This window comes from Otolemur garnettii, unplaced genomic scaffold, assembly GCF_000181295.1.
Source record: "Otolemur garnettii isolate 467f Iridium unplaced genomic scaffold, OtoGar3 scaffold00014, whole genome shotgun sequence".
Classification (NCBI taxonomy): Eukaryota; Metazoa; Chordata; class Mammalia; order Primates; family Galagidae; genus Otolemur; species Otolemur garnettii.
The window spans coordinates 26,715,720-26,730,722 of NW_003852409.1; the positions used below are offsets into that span (position 1 = coordinate 26,715,720).

Here is a 15,003-nt window from a genome sequence, read left to right on the forward strand (position 1 = left end):
AACCACAGATTTTAACCTCCATGCTGCCTTTCAAATGCCTGCCAGCCAAGCAAAGCTTCTTCAGCAGCATCCTGCTTAATCGTGAAGTTGTTTACAGGCCAGCGTATGACTGGTATGAAGCATGTGGATGGATAGTTTGATTCCAGTCTTCCAGGGAGAAATGAGATTTTACACGCGAGCCTCGCTTTAAGTTTACTTATCTATTTTACAAATTGAGCCACAATTGCGCTGCACACTACAACAAGTGCTAGATATATAATATTGAACAATATAGACAGGGGCCTTGCCCTTACAGAGCTTACTGTCTAGTTGAAGAGAAATAACAGACAAGTGTATCACAAAACATGAAGCTTGTAAAAGTGTTGAACAAAGAAGGAAATTGAGGAAAAGGAATGGCCACACTCAGATGATGTGGTCAGAAGAAGCTTCATAAGGATGGCAACGATATTGACTTAAAGGATGAGGGAGCAGCCAGTTGAGAACAGAGGACTGGGTGCTTCAGGCAGAGAACAGAGCTGTGCAAAAATTCCGGGGACCCAAAAGAGGTAGGCATGATCAAGGAACTACAAGGACACAGCAGATAAAGGGAAAGTGGCATCACATGAAGCCCCATAGGTCATGGTAAAGAATCAGGGGGATTGGGGGTTTGTTTTTTGTCTTTTATTATTATTATTATTATTATTATTATTTTTGAGACAGAGCCTCAAGCTATCCTCCTGGGTGGAGTGTCGTGGCATCACAGCTCATAGCAACCTCCAACCCCTGGGCTCAAGGGAGTCTCCCGCCTCCGCCTCCCAAGTAGCTGGGACCACAGGCACCCACCACAACGCCTGGCTATTTTTTTGTTGCAGCTGTCATTGTTGTTTGGTGGGCCTGGGCTGGATTCGAACCCGCCACCTTAGGTGTATGTGGCTGGCACCTTAGCCACTTGAGCCACAGGCGCCAAGCCTATTTTTATTTTTTATAAAGGCAACGATAGTTATAATCAAGAGAAAAACTGTCTGATTTATAGTTTTAAAAATTTGATCTGACAAATGAAGAATGGTTTTGAAGAAGGCAGGAATCAGAGCAGAGGAAATAATCAGGAGGCTGTTGCAGTAGCCCAGGTGAGATTGGATGGTGGCTCAACTCTTACAAGGAGATTAGACATGGAGAGGGGTGGATCGTTCAGGTGACAGGTAGCAGGTATGAATAACAGGCTTACACACAGACTGAGAATATGACCATTTGATGACAAGAAAGACGAACAACTTCGAGGGGAGATCCAAGAGTTCCATTTGGGATATGTAAGTCTGAGAAGCTTGTAAAACATCTAAATAGAAATGTCAAGTGCAGAGCTGAACATACTTGTTAGGAACGCAGAGGAGACGTTTGGACTGAAGCTATAAATTTGGAAGTCATCTACACACAGATGGTATTTAACACCATGGTAAAGACTGAGATCATTCAGGGAGGGAGTTCAGAGAAACAAAGAGGATCCAGGACTAATTTATAGAAATACCAATTTAGAGGATGGTTAGAGAAAAGACCAAAGGGAAAAAAGAAAGAAAGAAAACAACCAGGCAGAATAAACAGAAGGGAACGGTCAACTGTACTGACGCATCAAGATGAGAAGGAAAAAAAAATGGCTATTGAACAATATGGACGTTTTAAATGACCTTGATTAAAAACAGCTCTAGTTTAATGACAGAAGCGAAGACAAACTCAAGAGGGCTGATGAATAAATGGAAGTATGTATGTAAGTCTGAAAAAAGAGAGAATCCAACAGCAATTGAGTAGGAATGGGGAGTCAAAGGTGGGCATTAATTTCAAGATTAAAGATTACCAGAATTTGTTAAGCTATTAGGAATGATTCAACACAGGGGCAGAGACTTAGGATATAGGTGAGGGAAGATGAAACAGTAAGGTCTAGGCTTTAGATTCGACTCCCAGTTACGCTACTCGCTAGCTGTATGAGCACAGACAAGTTATTATGCCTCTCTGACTTCATCTGTAAAATCATCATAGTGAGTAGTTTTAAGGATTATAATGTATACAAGGTATCTAGCAGATAGTAGATACACAAAAACAAATGATAGCTATTATTAGTATTATGCAATTATAAAATTCAAGAGATAGAACAGACGTATTTTGTCCCCTTCTCTCATTAAAGCTTACTAACAATCACCTGCTGACTGCAAGGTGCCCTAAGAGCTGCTTCTCCTTTCCTTCAGTGTGTATGGACAGAAACTGAGACTTATCCAACCACCACATCTCCCAACCTTTAGTTCCATGAGCCTGAAAGCTTCCTTCCTTCAACAGATCTTGCACTGGCCTTAGTCTCCAGTTTCCCATTTTGCCTGTTCAAAGATCCAAATGGCAAGAATGACACTGACCAAAAATGACTGAGGACCAGCAGTTGGTCACACTCTGTGAGATAAACTCACCAGATGATTCTAAAAACAGAGCCCTGTCTACACTCTCATCTACCTGAGCCTGAGAAAATAAACATGTAATCATGACTACAGAGTTAAAACATATCAAAACTAAAAGAACAACAGAGATCTAATCCAAGTCCCACAGTTTCTCCATAAAGAAGGCCCTCAGCAAAAAGCTCAAGAGCCTGACAGCACAGATCAGCCAGTGGTAAAATCAAACCTAAAACCTAGATCTCCCGGTTACTATCCTCAACTTTCTGTCCACTGAGGCCTAATCACTTCATCATGATGCTATAGAAAACAATCACAGGGCATAGCTGGACCTGTGCAAGGGTGTCCAACCTACAGCCCACAGGCTGCATACTGATTTTGTGAGGATTTTTTTTTTGCTTATCTATGCGGTCAGATATCACAAGAAGTATACACAGATCTTTTTTTTCCTAATCAGCTTTTGTTAGCGTTTGTACCACCCAAGACATCTCTTATTCTTCCAATGTGCAGCAGAGAAAAAAAAGGTTGGACATTCCTGATAGTTCACACTAAACCAAGGGACTAACGTGGTCCAAATGGACTCAGGGTTAGAAAGTGAGCAGGGTGAACGCAGAGGAGAGGTCTGGGGAGCTAAGACACGAATGCACTACTCATGTTGCTGTACATTAAGTTTCCTCTTCTTCAGTTTTCTAAATTTTCTGCTCTATAGTAAATATACATTGCTTTTGAAATAAAGTTTGTTTAGTTATTTTATTTATGGTGTGATGGAATGTAAAGACAGGCCATGTGGTATAATAGAAAAATCATGGTGAATTGGGGGTGAGACAAATGAGGGCTCCAAAAGCTCCACCACTACTTACAAGTTGTGGGACCTTGGGCAAGTTGTTAAGCCTAACTGAACCTCCGTTTCCCCTTAACGTGGGATGAGGATAAAGGAAAACTCGCTAATGTGTAACCATGTAGCACAGGAAAAAAACATAGCACAACGCCTGGCACATATCAGACACATAAAAAAATGGTAAGCAGTATCTGAACCACATCCACATCTGTGGTTAGATCCTAAACCGTCAGATGATGCCTCGGCCCCTGAGAAGATTACTTCATTTCATTCCATGCTCCTGTCATTTGTGGGTCCCAGTAAAGTTTACAGGACAAGGGAATGGCTGCTGACTTTCTGGGTTCTGAAAGACAGTAAGTGCCAACATGGAAAGGAATCACTTTTCTGCCATCTGATGTGTCTCTGGAGCGCTTTGACTAACTGAAGCTGATTGTCAGCTATCAAGTGTGAGCAAGTACCAACCACAACATGGAATGGTATAAGTCTTTTTTTAAGAGACTTCTTTCATCAATAACAACAAAAACTTTTGAGAGTGATGAGGGAACTCAGCACTGACACTTCGCAACTCCCCTTCACTGAGAGCTTCACACACAGCATTGGGTAGAAATAACTGTGGACTGAGAATGAGAGTATCTGTCTCTTTCCCAGCTCTGTATTGTGACCATAAGTGAGTCATTTCACCTCTGCGGATCTTGGTTTCCCTTCTGTAAAATGGGAGCTTTGAACCAGATGAATTTTAGTTTTAAAATCCTGTGGTCTGATTCCTACACGTTTTCAAGGCCTCCTGTGGCCAGAGCCCAGGCATTCCTGGTACACATCGCCCTCTCCCCAGCAGGCTCCATCTGCTCTGCAGAACACTCGCTAGGCTCACTCGGGGTTTCTCCTCTGCTTTGCTCTGCAGTGCATATGGGGTGTGAGGCTCGCCCTTCCACTTACCCACTTCCTGTCACCCTGGCAGACTCAACACAAGTCTCCCCCACGAGACATTCTCTCTGACCATTTCAGTGTTCTCTTATCTTACTATCCTTTGGATATTGTTTAATATATCTTTATAAGACTTTCTGGACTGGACTGGAAAATGCATGGAAGGCTGGGCTTCAAGTCTGAGAACATTTCCACATCCTCCACATACCAACATAGTGATACACATCCTGAACCTTCCTGTGCCCTTTTGTGAAAAAGATACCACCACCAACAGTTCCTAGAGCTGCTGGGCAGAATAAATGAGGCAGTAACGTGACAGGGCCTAGCACTTTGACTAGGAAATCAAATACTAATTTTCTTCTTTTCCTCCCTCTTTATGTATTTGGTGACAGGTCTTCCCCACAAGATGGTCTACTGAAAAATGTCTTCATTTGAGAGATGGAAATCTAGATTGTGCTAGTAGCCTAAGAGGATCTTGGGCAAATCCCAATTTCTCTGCAGCTTTCATTTTTACAAATGAAGGTAATGGCACTTATTCTTGCTTCTTCTGATTGGAGGAGAAAACGAGATAATTCACGAGAAAGCACTTTCTTCGGAAAATCTACCAGCATTATTATTTTTCATAAGTCCTAGTTTCAGAAAGAAAAATCTTAAAACAGCACAGAGATAGCAAGATGTTGACGTTAACGGGTGATTTGATGATGACTGTGAAAATCTCACTCTTGATACCGACTAGAAATGTCAGAAAGTTGTATTAGTGTTCCTTGGGGTACAAAAACACAGGTACTGAAAAGATTAGGAAGCTTTCTTTTTTGAATGCAGTCACCTGGGGCATTACTCATTTCCCAGGCTGGCATATTTCCTAAGTTAAACCTCATCATAAACACACCTAGGGAGCTTGGTAGGCCTCAGAATCTGGGCATATCCATTTGACAGTGCTAACTGCATACTAATAAAAAAAAAAAAGACATTAAAACCTTTGTATTAACCTTTGTAAATAAACTTCATTATTATCATCTCTTCTCCATTAAAAGTATGTTGAGATTAGAGGTGTAGCAATAGAAAAATATAATCCCCAAAATAAAGAGGGGTGTTTTTTGTATGTATCAATAAAAGTTATCACCATAGGTTGAGTAATATAATAAAATGTAAGAAAGAACTTTTGTACATAGCAAGGATTAAAATTTTTCTATAAACGTTTCTGTACCCAAATCATTTAGTGGATAAAAAAATGGAAAACATGATTAGGGAAGGTAACTTGGAAAGAAGCATTTTGGAAGAAAACAAGAGCATCAGACATTGCTAACAAAAAAGATTTTAGAATTATCACTTAAGGAGTTTGCTTTTCTTCCATTTCAGAATGTAATCATCTGGATAGGTAGCTAAGTAGAGGGTGTGTGCTTGTGTGTGTGCTTGTGTCTTACAAATGAGAGAAAGACAGAGAGGGAAAGAGAGAGAGAGAGTGTGTGTGTGTGTGTTGGGGAGAGGCAGAGATTTAATTTCTGTGCATTTCTTAGTTTTCAAAGTCAATTAAGGAACACCTATCCAAAAAAGATCACCACTCTGGTAAGAAGTCACGGAAAAATGTTTTCTTTTATGTTATTTCGTTAAATATCTAACTGCATTTTAAAAAGCATTTCAGCTTTAATACTTAGTATAAATATGCCCTGACCATAATTTGTGATACATTTTATAAGTAACTGAAGGAGATTTCATGCATCACTAATTCATACATATAAATGTGAAGTCTGCATTAAATATCTCTAAACAAAACCCCATTTCCTTGCTATTTTTAGAAGGAATAGGCCAAAGAAGAGACGAGAGGACTCTTATTACAAAGACTGACCCTTTTAGAATTAAGGCTATTCTGTTTTGAGCATCAACTTGCTACTAAAACATCGAGGGTACCAGGATTTAAAAAGATCTGGAAATACTACAATGGTTGATTGGCTTAAAAAATAACATGTTAGAACCAGGGAGAGCAGTGATTAGAAGGAGCTGGCAACACTCCAGAGTTCCTTTTTAGTACTCTTTTAAACTCCTTTGGCTCCCAATTCTCATCTCACACCATTTTTAGGTTTATGCCAAATCAACCAGGATACTGGTATTAAAAAGTGTAGAAAAGATACAAGCAGCATACTACCCAAATATACTCAAAATCACTAAAACTTTTCAGGCCCTGCCTTGTTTGGCTACACTAAAATACATGACAGAATCTTCTGGAAGATGAGCACATTTTATAGCTTTGGGGAACATATTACAACATTTATTGCTTACACTGGTATTTTCTACAGCCTTTCTGTCAATAAAAGTGGAATTTTTAAGATGTAATGTAGGTACAGTTTCATAGTTCAAATTTCCATTAAGAGAAAACTGAAAAGGGCAAATAAATGATTGCAAAAATGCACGCTTCAACCATAATGACAAACAGAATAGGCGTTTCTCAAGCATAAGAGAAAGGTGATTGTTCTATCATTTTATTAATATAGTTAATAAATCACAGTTTTATACAGTCGAGGAAAAAAAAAACTCCTCTAACATGTCAACGTTATCTAGCAGCTTATTTAAAAAATAAAACAAAACAAAACCTCAGATTGTTTTAATTATCTTAGAGTTCCTACATTTGTACCTCTTCAAGTAATAGTTTATCATATTGTAAATACTAAGAAAATGTTTAGATGCTTTAGTATTTTTTAGTCTAGAAATACATAGAAAATGCTGATTTCCCTAGAGATACCATTTTTAGCCACCTAAACAAAATGTAAAACACTATTTAGCAACATTCCTCTTCTATAGCTGAATACCTTTGAACGAGATAGGCCTATGCTGTTTTAAATTGTAAGTTGAAGTCTAGGAAAAACAAAGTCTACACAACACTTATAAGGCCATGGAGTCATTTAGTGTTACTTGTTTAAGCCAAATATATTCATAATTAAATAATAGTATTGTGTTAAATAGCAACCATTCTTAATCATGGTTTAAGTCTGATAACCAAAATCAAAAATTTAATGCCCATACAAAATACATCTCACCAACTAACCAGTGCAAAGCTCTAAGCTTTAAACTTTTTGATAGTGTCAATAAAATCCCCAGGAAAGGAGAATATTACAACTCTCCCTGCAACATAGGTGTCTTAAATCATGGTTAAACAGACAGCATGTTAAGAATGGTATGGTTTTTATTTTCTATAGCAGGTTTATTGACACTTTTTTTCCTAGTAAAATTTGAAAATCTGACACTACCTGTCCACATAGAAGGGGAAACAAAACTTGGTCAAAGTCTGTAGAACTTCCTGTGGAGAGAAAGAGAGATAATTTATACATCTAATGGGACCAATAAATCTAACATTAACCACAGCACACATCTAGCAACTTTACCCTAAAGAAAGAGGAGACAGATGAAGAAATATGGGCTTTATCAATTACATGGGAGGAGTACTAGGCAGTCAATCATGAGAAATAATAAACATGATCAAACTTCATTAAAAATGAAAAATTAATCAAGAATCACACATGGGCAAGCAGCAGGAGCCTCGCAGGAAGGCTCTGAAGGGAGGGAGGCGGTTGGGTTGCTGAGTGTTAACACCCCTCCAGGGACCATCTCCAGCCTGACCATATGGATCAGAGTGAATAACACCGAGCCACATGGGTTTGGCCTGGCAGGGCCGCTGTTGCTGGCACCGTTTTTGCCTGTTACCTAGGAACAGAGGGGGCCGGGATTAGACAACGCTTCCCAACATCAATAGGCCAAATCACAGCAGAATAGAAAGCCAACTTGAAGATAATTGTCCCTGAACATTGTCAACTACATGTTTTAGAGTTTAAAATTTCATGGACTTACTTTATAAAGAAGTTGCTGTTTCTGGCATAAATTTATTTTGGAACCAAATTATAATAATTTTAAGTATGCACTATTTCTAGTTAAATATCATTATCAAAATTGAACATACTTACCTGCTTGTAATTTACCAAAATCTAAAGCAAACTACCAATTTAAACACAAACATACAGGTACATGAAACCAAGCACATTATTCAGGAGTAGGGTACAAAACGGAGAGTGACATCTCAAAGACTTATTCACATTAAGAAACAAATAAATACTAGCAGATGTGACACAATATACAGAGGTGTCTGAATTTTCCTAAAAGACAAATTTCACATATACAGCATATACATATATAAGTTGTTAATTATTATTTCCTTCACAGAATATCTTAAGCTTGACTTGATTTAACTGCAGGCTTAGAGAGCCCACAGTTGGTGCTTATCATAAGTTCATAGACCAGTGTTATAAATTTTAAAAAAGTGTTCCTTTCATGCATTTGATTTGCCTTTTAACTATTTAAAAACCCAACTTCAAGACAAAATGAAGAACACATTTTTCAGTCGCTGAGAAGCTGGTTCAAATTAAAACAAACCTCCCCATTGCAAATCCTAATCCAAGTGATAAATTAGAGATCAGTTTACAAATGTAGCACTTTTCTAACCAATAATAATGAATTATCAATGCTAACTGAATTGATGCTTCTCGCTTCATTTATTTTTAAAACCAGTTCTATCATTCAAGAAATAAACCACATCAATCTAATAACCCACTCAATGAAGCAGAAAGCACATTGACTTGCTCTGCCAGATCATGTTCCGCCTACATAATTCAATTGAGCATATCCTATTTTTTAATATCATCTTGGACTGGTACTATGTATATCACAGTACTGTTAAGGCATGTCGTGAAATAATAAATGAATAGAAAAATACAAAGTGAAAAAGTAGATAAGAACATCTCACCCTGGTCTAAGAGGCATTGTTTGTACATTTTAAATTTTATTATGTAGCATTCAGAAGTTCATATATATACTGTTTTTAAACTAGTCATGTTTAAATAAATTGCAATAAGTAATAAAGAATCAGAACAAAGGTGATTTCTCATAATGTTATTATCAGAGAAATACAGAAAAAGAGAACATATAAAACATTCATTTCAATGTCTGCAGTTTTAATTACAAAATATACACGACATATAAATATAATCAACATACATAAAACCTTCATGATTTACACGCACACAAAAAAATCCCTTACAAATTTCATTCTAGTTCCAGTTTCAAATAATACCACAAAGCATTCCTTAACTTCAGGATATGTACCAGCCATTCTTTAAAACTCAGTACCAAGTGCTCACTCATTGCCAATAACACTACAAAGACAGCTATCTTTTACCCCTCAAAAGTTACAGGTGCAGAAAGCACTTCTCTACTCTATGCTGGAGTTGCGCCAGCAAAAGGCCTCAAAGATTTTTGAAAGAAAGGACCCCCATGGCTACGAGAAAGCATTGTGCTCTACAGCAGAGTCAAAGGAATCTAATATGCCCAACTTATTACTCGCTACAATATAGAAACTACTTACCGATTTCTAATGTCAAGAGTAATAACCAACCTTGAACTTGTCTGTCAGATAATATTAGAACAAATATCAAAATACCCAATGTAGGCTGAATGCAACCCACCTCCCATGAGCTTTCTTTTTTACCCAAGAAGGCAGAGATAAGTCTAATTAAGCAACGGGGCAGGGGGAGGGGAAGCGGAAAGGGAATATAGGCAAATGTAGGCACATGTTTGTACATTACAATATGTTTCTTGGTGTTTGTGATATTACAAGAGCTTGATATTCCAATTTAAGTCAAACAAGATGGTGGTGTGCTGTCAGAAGAGAGAACAGAAATGAGCATCTACTGTTAGGCATATTTACACATTACCTCAATCAGAACGGAGACATCTAATTCTTAGTTTGGGGAGGGGAGGACTGGAAGAGGGAAGGAAAAACAAGCAATGTTCTCCATAAATAAAAACTGCCAAACTAAACTAATTTTCTTAATACTGATGTTTCCCTTCTATGTAAACATTCAACTACTTTATCCTCTTTTTCAAAAAGAAACATGATTACTCAAATATGAAAAGTACCACTCTTCAAGAGAAGGGGCTTTAAGACCCTGATTTAAATATATTTTGAGCGTCTCTTTATGGCAGTGTCCCACAGTCTTTCAACACGAACTTTTAGCGGTGAAGCAGTCACTAACCCGTACCAATCCTTTTTTCCCTCTGGAACCTACGTCTTTGGCTAGGGAACTTCCTTTGTAGATGACAATTTTCTTGTTCTCTTGCCTACACAAGCTCTTTTAAACAACCAGCCTCAGTACAACTTCAACTACTGCCACATAAATCGGATCTTGGAGATGCAGCACAGCTGATGAAATGTAAATGACCTCATTGCTGAGGCAGGGGGTGGGGAGGACTGTGTGCCAGCTCTCCAGATCAATTCCCAAGTTTATATTTTCACAAATCTTTTTATGTACAGTTTGATTTTTTAACATTTTAATGAGCAAAAAAGTGAATCTATAGTAGCCAGTCACCACAGTTAAAGTGCAGGGCATGAACTAGATCCCAGGAGGGAACCAGTCCACCATGTCACCACTGGCTTTAGGACATTCGCCACCTGGTTCCATGTCCCCAGGTTCCAACTCTTTTCATAATCAAAACACTGCTGACATGATAAACCCCAGACGGGTTTTCTAAAATCCCTCCCAATCAATATATCCAACACATAACTTATTGGAGACAACGCGGAGCTCATTGATTAAGGTGAGTTCAGTAGCAAAGTTTTCAAAATAAATGAGACAAGAATACAGCGTTCAACCCCTTTGTGTCACCAGACAATTTATGAAATAGGCAATTTCCAAAAGGGCTTTTCTTCCTAACAAAATATATGATACTTCATGTGGGAAGAAAGAAGAGCAGAGGGGGCAGGGAGGAAACGTGGGTCGAGAGACAGTTACAAGCCTTTCAGTTATGCACATGCTGAAGAGCAGATGCAGAAAGTAGTAGAAAAGCAACACCCACAAAGCTCTGCCCACAAGGAGATGCCAAGCCTCCAAGTAGGAACCAACATAGGAAATTAACACACCTCACAGTGGATATACTTGCAAATGAAATTCAGAACTGAACTCAAGATTCATCTCAGTCTACTTTGGATTCATTTCACCCAATTCAAATTCTCATCTGATCAGAAAGCCCATCAAGGGAATTTATTCCAATCTGGAGAAAATAGACTATGGTCTGCTGACACTGAGCCATTTGCTTAATAATCTAGTAAAGTTTTAAATTTATATTATCCATTATAGAATCCAACCTGGGAGCAAAACTTCAAAGACTAAATTCAATGAAGTTAACTGGGATTATTAATGAGAAGGCTAGACCAATTCACCCTGAATTTGAGATGCAAGGTGAAGGCAGAGGAAATCTTGCAACTGTCATCATTTCAGATATCAAATGTTTTGTTTTCATTGCTTCATTAAAACCCACAAACAAAAATTAGTTTTTTTTTTTTTTTTTTTAGTTTGGCAGATGAAAACTACTGGCAAACACAGATATACACACCCCACAAATAAAAGCCATCTGAAGACAAAAGCACAGGCTGGTGATGGTGTCCACTGAGTTACACAATTGCTGGGAGATGAGGCACATTCTCAATAGTTCAAAGGGAGGGAAATGTGTGCATGAAACATGTAAATACAGGAAAGGGATAGCCTGAATAAATGAATATATTTTAAAATATGTAAAGCCACAATTAGCCTCTTTGTAGCTTGCTGAAAGCTGATGTAGCAGTTGATAATTTATTTTTGTCCCCAGAAAAAGAGAGTGAAGAAGGGAGAGGAGGAGAGACAGTGGGAGAACCTTTCCTGGCTTTCTTACATCTAACTTACTTGGTTCATTTCAAAATGCAGGTGTGTGGTGAAAAGATCAGTGGAGCTCAAAGTCTAAAATAAACTCTGTTTAAATTTTTTTAATAGCATGAGGGAAATGCTGACCCTCTAAGTCCTGCAGTGGAGAGTAATGCCACTGACTTGAAAGAAAAGCTTTTGATTGATGATCTTGAAATTCAAGTTGAAAGTTAAAAACAGGACACACAAAAAAAACCCAAACACACAAAAAGCTAACAAAATTTCTACTTTAAAGCCATTTCAAGTTAAAAACAGGACCTCCAAGTGAAAGCGAACAAAGGTTTTAAATGCTTATGATTAAGAAGGGTAACACAGTTGTTCTCGAAGGCTTCATTAGCACCAAGTTCAAGAATGTCGATCACAAGTTCCCCAAATGTGAAAACAAGAAATAAAATTGTTCTCCTTCACTATAAATGTCAAATTAAATCTAAGATCCATACCGTAATTACAACCAAATTTTTATTTTTTCAGTGAGAAAAAGAAGCATTGAATAAAGGATTTTACAGAAAGGCCTTTCAACACCCAAACATAAAAGCAGGGTCACGCTTCTGACAACACCGCTCACAGGCTGCAGCGTCTGCTTCCTCTCTAGTACATTTCCATTTTTACCTCTCCTTTACTTTTTTGTAAACTTTAGTTAATTTGGGGTCATACATACATTATAATTATGCTGATTTGTATAATGTAATATACAGTATTAGTGTTGTCATTCCAAGATTGAATTAAAATAAAGAAATTCACATCTATGAATATGTATCATATAAACTATATATATACCAAGCACATGAAGAAGAGGAAGGCTTTCAGCAACGGAAGAGCCACTTCTGACACTACTTTTAAGTGTCAATCTTCATGACCTTTGAGGTCCAAAGTAAAAATACTAGATATTTTGTTAAGACAACAAAATTACTTTCTCTTTTTGCATCCTTCCCTTTCTTCAAAAATGTACATAAAACAAAGTTGTTCATAATCATAACATTACATGACATCCTCTTTTCTAAGATTTCCTCTTTTTAACTTTAAACCTTATAGCAAAGTCGTTGGAAATGAGAGAGCTGTATTTCAAAGGTTGATGTTAAATGCCAATAAAATTCTTAACACTTGTTTCCTGTACTGTTCTTCCAAAATAAATAAATGATTTGGTTATGATCTCTTACAACTGGCATTTGGTGGGCATCAGTAACGTAATCCCTTGGACTCAACATTAGTGCTCTAAAATACTGTCTGGTTCATTTCCTTAAGTTTTTAATTCCTATTATCTGAACATTTAGGTGATCGATATTTTTAAAAAGAAGAGGGGGAAGGGGACGTAAGTCAGCACATACCAAAGGAACAGGGTCCCCACAGTAACACTGCAAACATGATTTCACTGAAACAGCAGCTTGCCCTCAGGAAGATACTATTAAAAAGGAAAAAAAAAAAAAAAGAGCACTGATAGAAATACTATTTTGTAAGCATATTAAAAGCTGTCAGCTTTTAAATATTTTAAATGCACACAAAAATGTGCACAGATGGGCAACTTTTCTGCTCACATTAGTCTAGAAAAAAAAATCTTTCATTATCAAGCTCAAAGTCCTTGAATTTTTTAAACTTAATTGTGCCTCTATTTCTTAGAATTCACACCCCAAGGCCAAAGCTTTCCTGCCACCAGTCCTTCAAATCTGACTTGGACATTACACGGGAGGAGGCTCCAAGCCTCCCTGAGGTCTCACTCCTTTTACAACACACGGAAAAGCAGTCGATAATGGGCCCATGCTGAATTCACTGCTCTCCACGTCTCCTCCTGGGACACAAGCCTAGCAGATGTGATAAAAACTGTGTCAGAGAAGTGGCTCTAGTTTGTGCCTTAATGACAACTTAAACCTCTAAACCAATACAACCAAAGGACTAACAGAACTGGCTGTTACCTCTCTCTCCTGCCAATCTTTGAGTATCTCGGAACTAAATTAGCACCTCTACCCACAACTTCCCCTGCCACCCCACAAAATCCATTCTAATTTTAAAAGATAAATGAATTCAGCATACACGTTGGTGGTGTAAATGTCTGGGCACTGTGTGTGCATGAGTGTGTGCGTGTGTGTGTGTGTGTTTGTCCTATAATTAAGCCCTAACACATATTTCACGTAGTTTATATTTTCTGAAGGTATGATTGAGCATTCAGATGTCTTAAAGAACTGCCTAGTAGATGCCCTCTGATCATCGCCCCAGTAACCATATTAATACATACAACTGATAGACTTATGGTTTCCAAAAGGTACCTAAAGGCCTAAAAATTCTTTTAGAAAGAAAAGGGATATTCTGAGTTACTGAAACATTCTAATTATTAAAATTTATACAGGAGAATGTTTTACACAGTAGGTGGCTATACTTTTCTTTTAACTTGTAAGAACTCTTTGTCTTACCTAATGATATGGTACCAAAAAATAGATTTAAATGTGTACTTCTGATAACATTTTCTAAATTCTATAATTCAGCCTTCAGATGATAGGTCTTTTTACCCAGTATCTTGAAAGCCTATTCAGTCACAATTGCATACCCACTTAATCAGCAATCATTGTTCTGGGATGCAGGACTTTGTTGTCAAGACAAGCACCAAAACCTTAAAAAAAAATTTTTCAGAACTGGCATAAGAAAAAAGTGATCTTTGTCAGACAAGGACAAATTTATGCAAATCTTTTATAAACATTCACAAACATTTATTTAGCTTTTGAAATGTTGGCCTCATTTGAGAGCATGAAAATGAGGGGGAAGTAGGAAAACGCAAAGGACAGCTTAGAAGCTGGCACGCTACATAAATATTCAGAAGGAAGATTATAGGATTCATGTTAGGCTGTCTTAGGCTTCTCCAAAGTCCACACAGAATAGCAAAGAACAAAACTAACGAGAAGTACAGCAGATGTTAGACAATGCATCAGCCTCTTTTCCTCTCTCACTTAGCTATACTTGGACGCTTTTATATTTTCTTTCAATATGGTTAGGTCATTCAAGGATTCTCCTATAGACTCTGTATTGTGGCTACAGATCTATAAGCTGAAGGTCTGTCAGCTTTCCAAAA

The 15,003-nt window shown here is 37.7% G+C and overlaps 1 protein-coding gene across 4 annotated transcripts in view; it reads right to left on the minus strand.

The window, feature by feature from the left end:
* DENND1A (DENN domain containing 1A) overlaps nucleotides 1-15,003 on the minus strand; it is a 528,338-nt gene that overhangs the window by 353,059 nt on the left and 160,276 nt on the right. For all 4 annotated transcript variants that reach the window (XM_012802455.2, XM_012802453.2, XM_023510504.1 and 1 more), the window contains exon 4: nucleotides 7,413-7,462. In XM_012802455.2, the coding sequence (XP_012657909.1) occupies nucleotides 7,413-7,462 (50 nt within the window). The remainder of the gene's footprint in view (nucleotides 1-7,412; nucleotides 7,463-15,003) is intronic.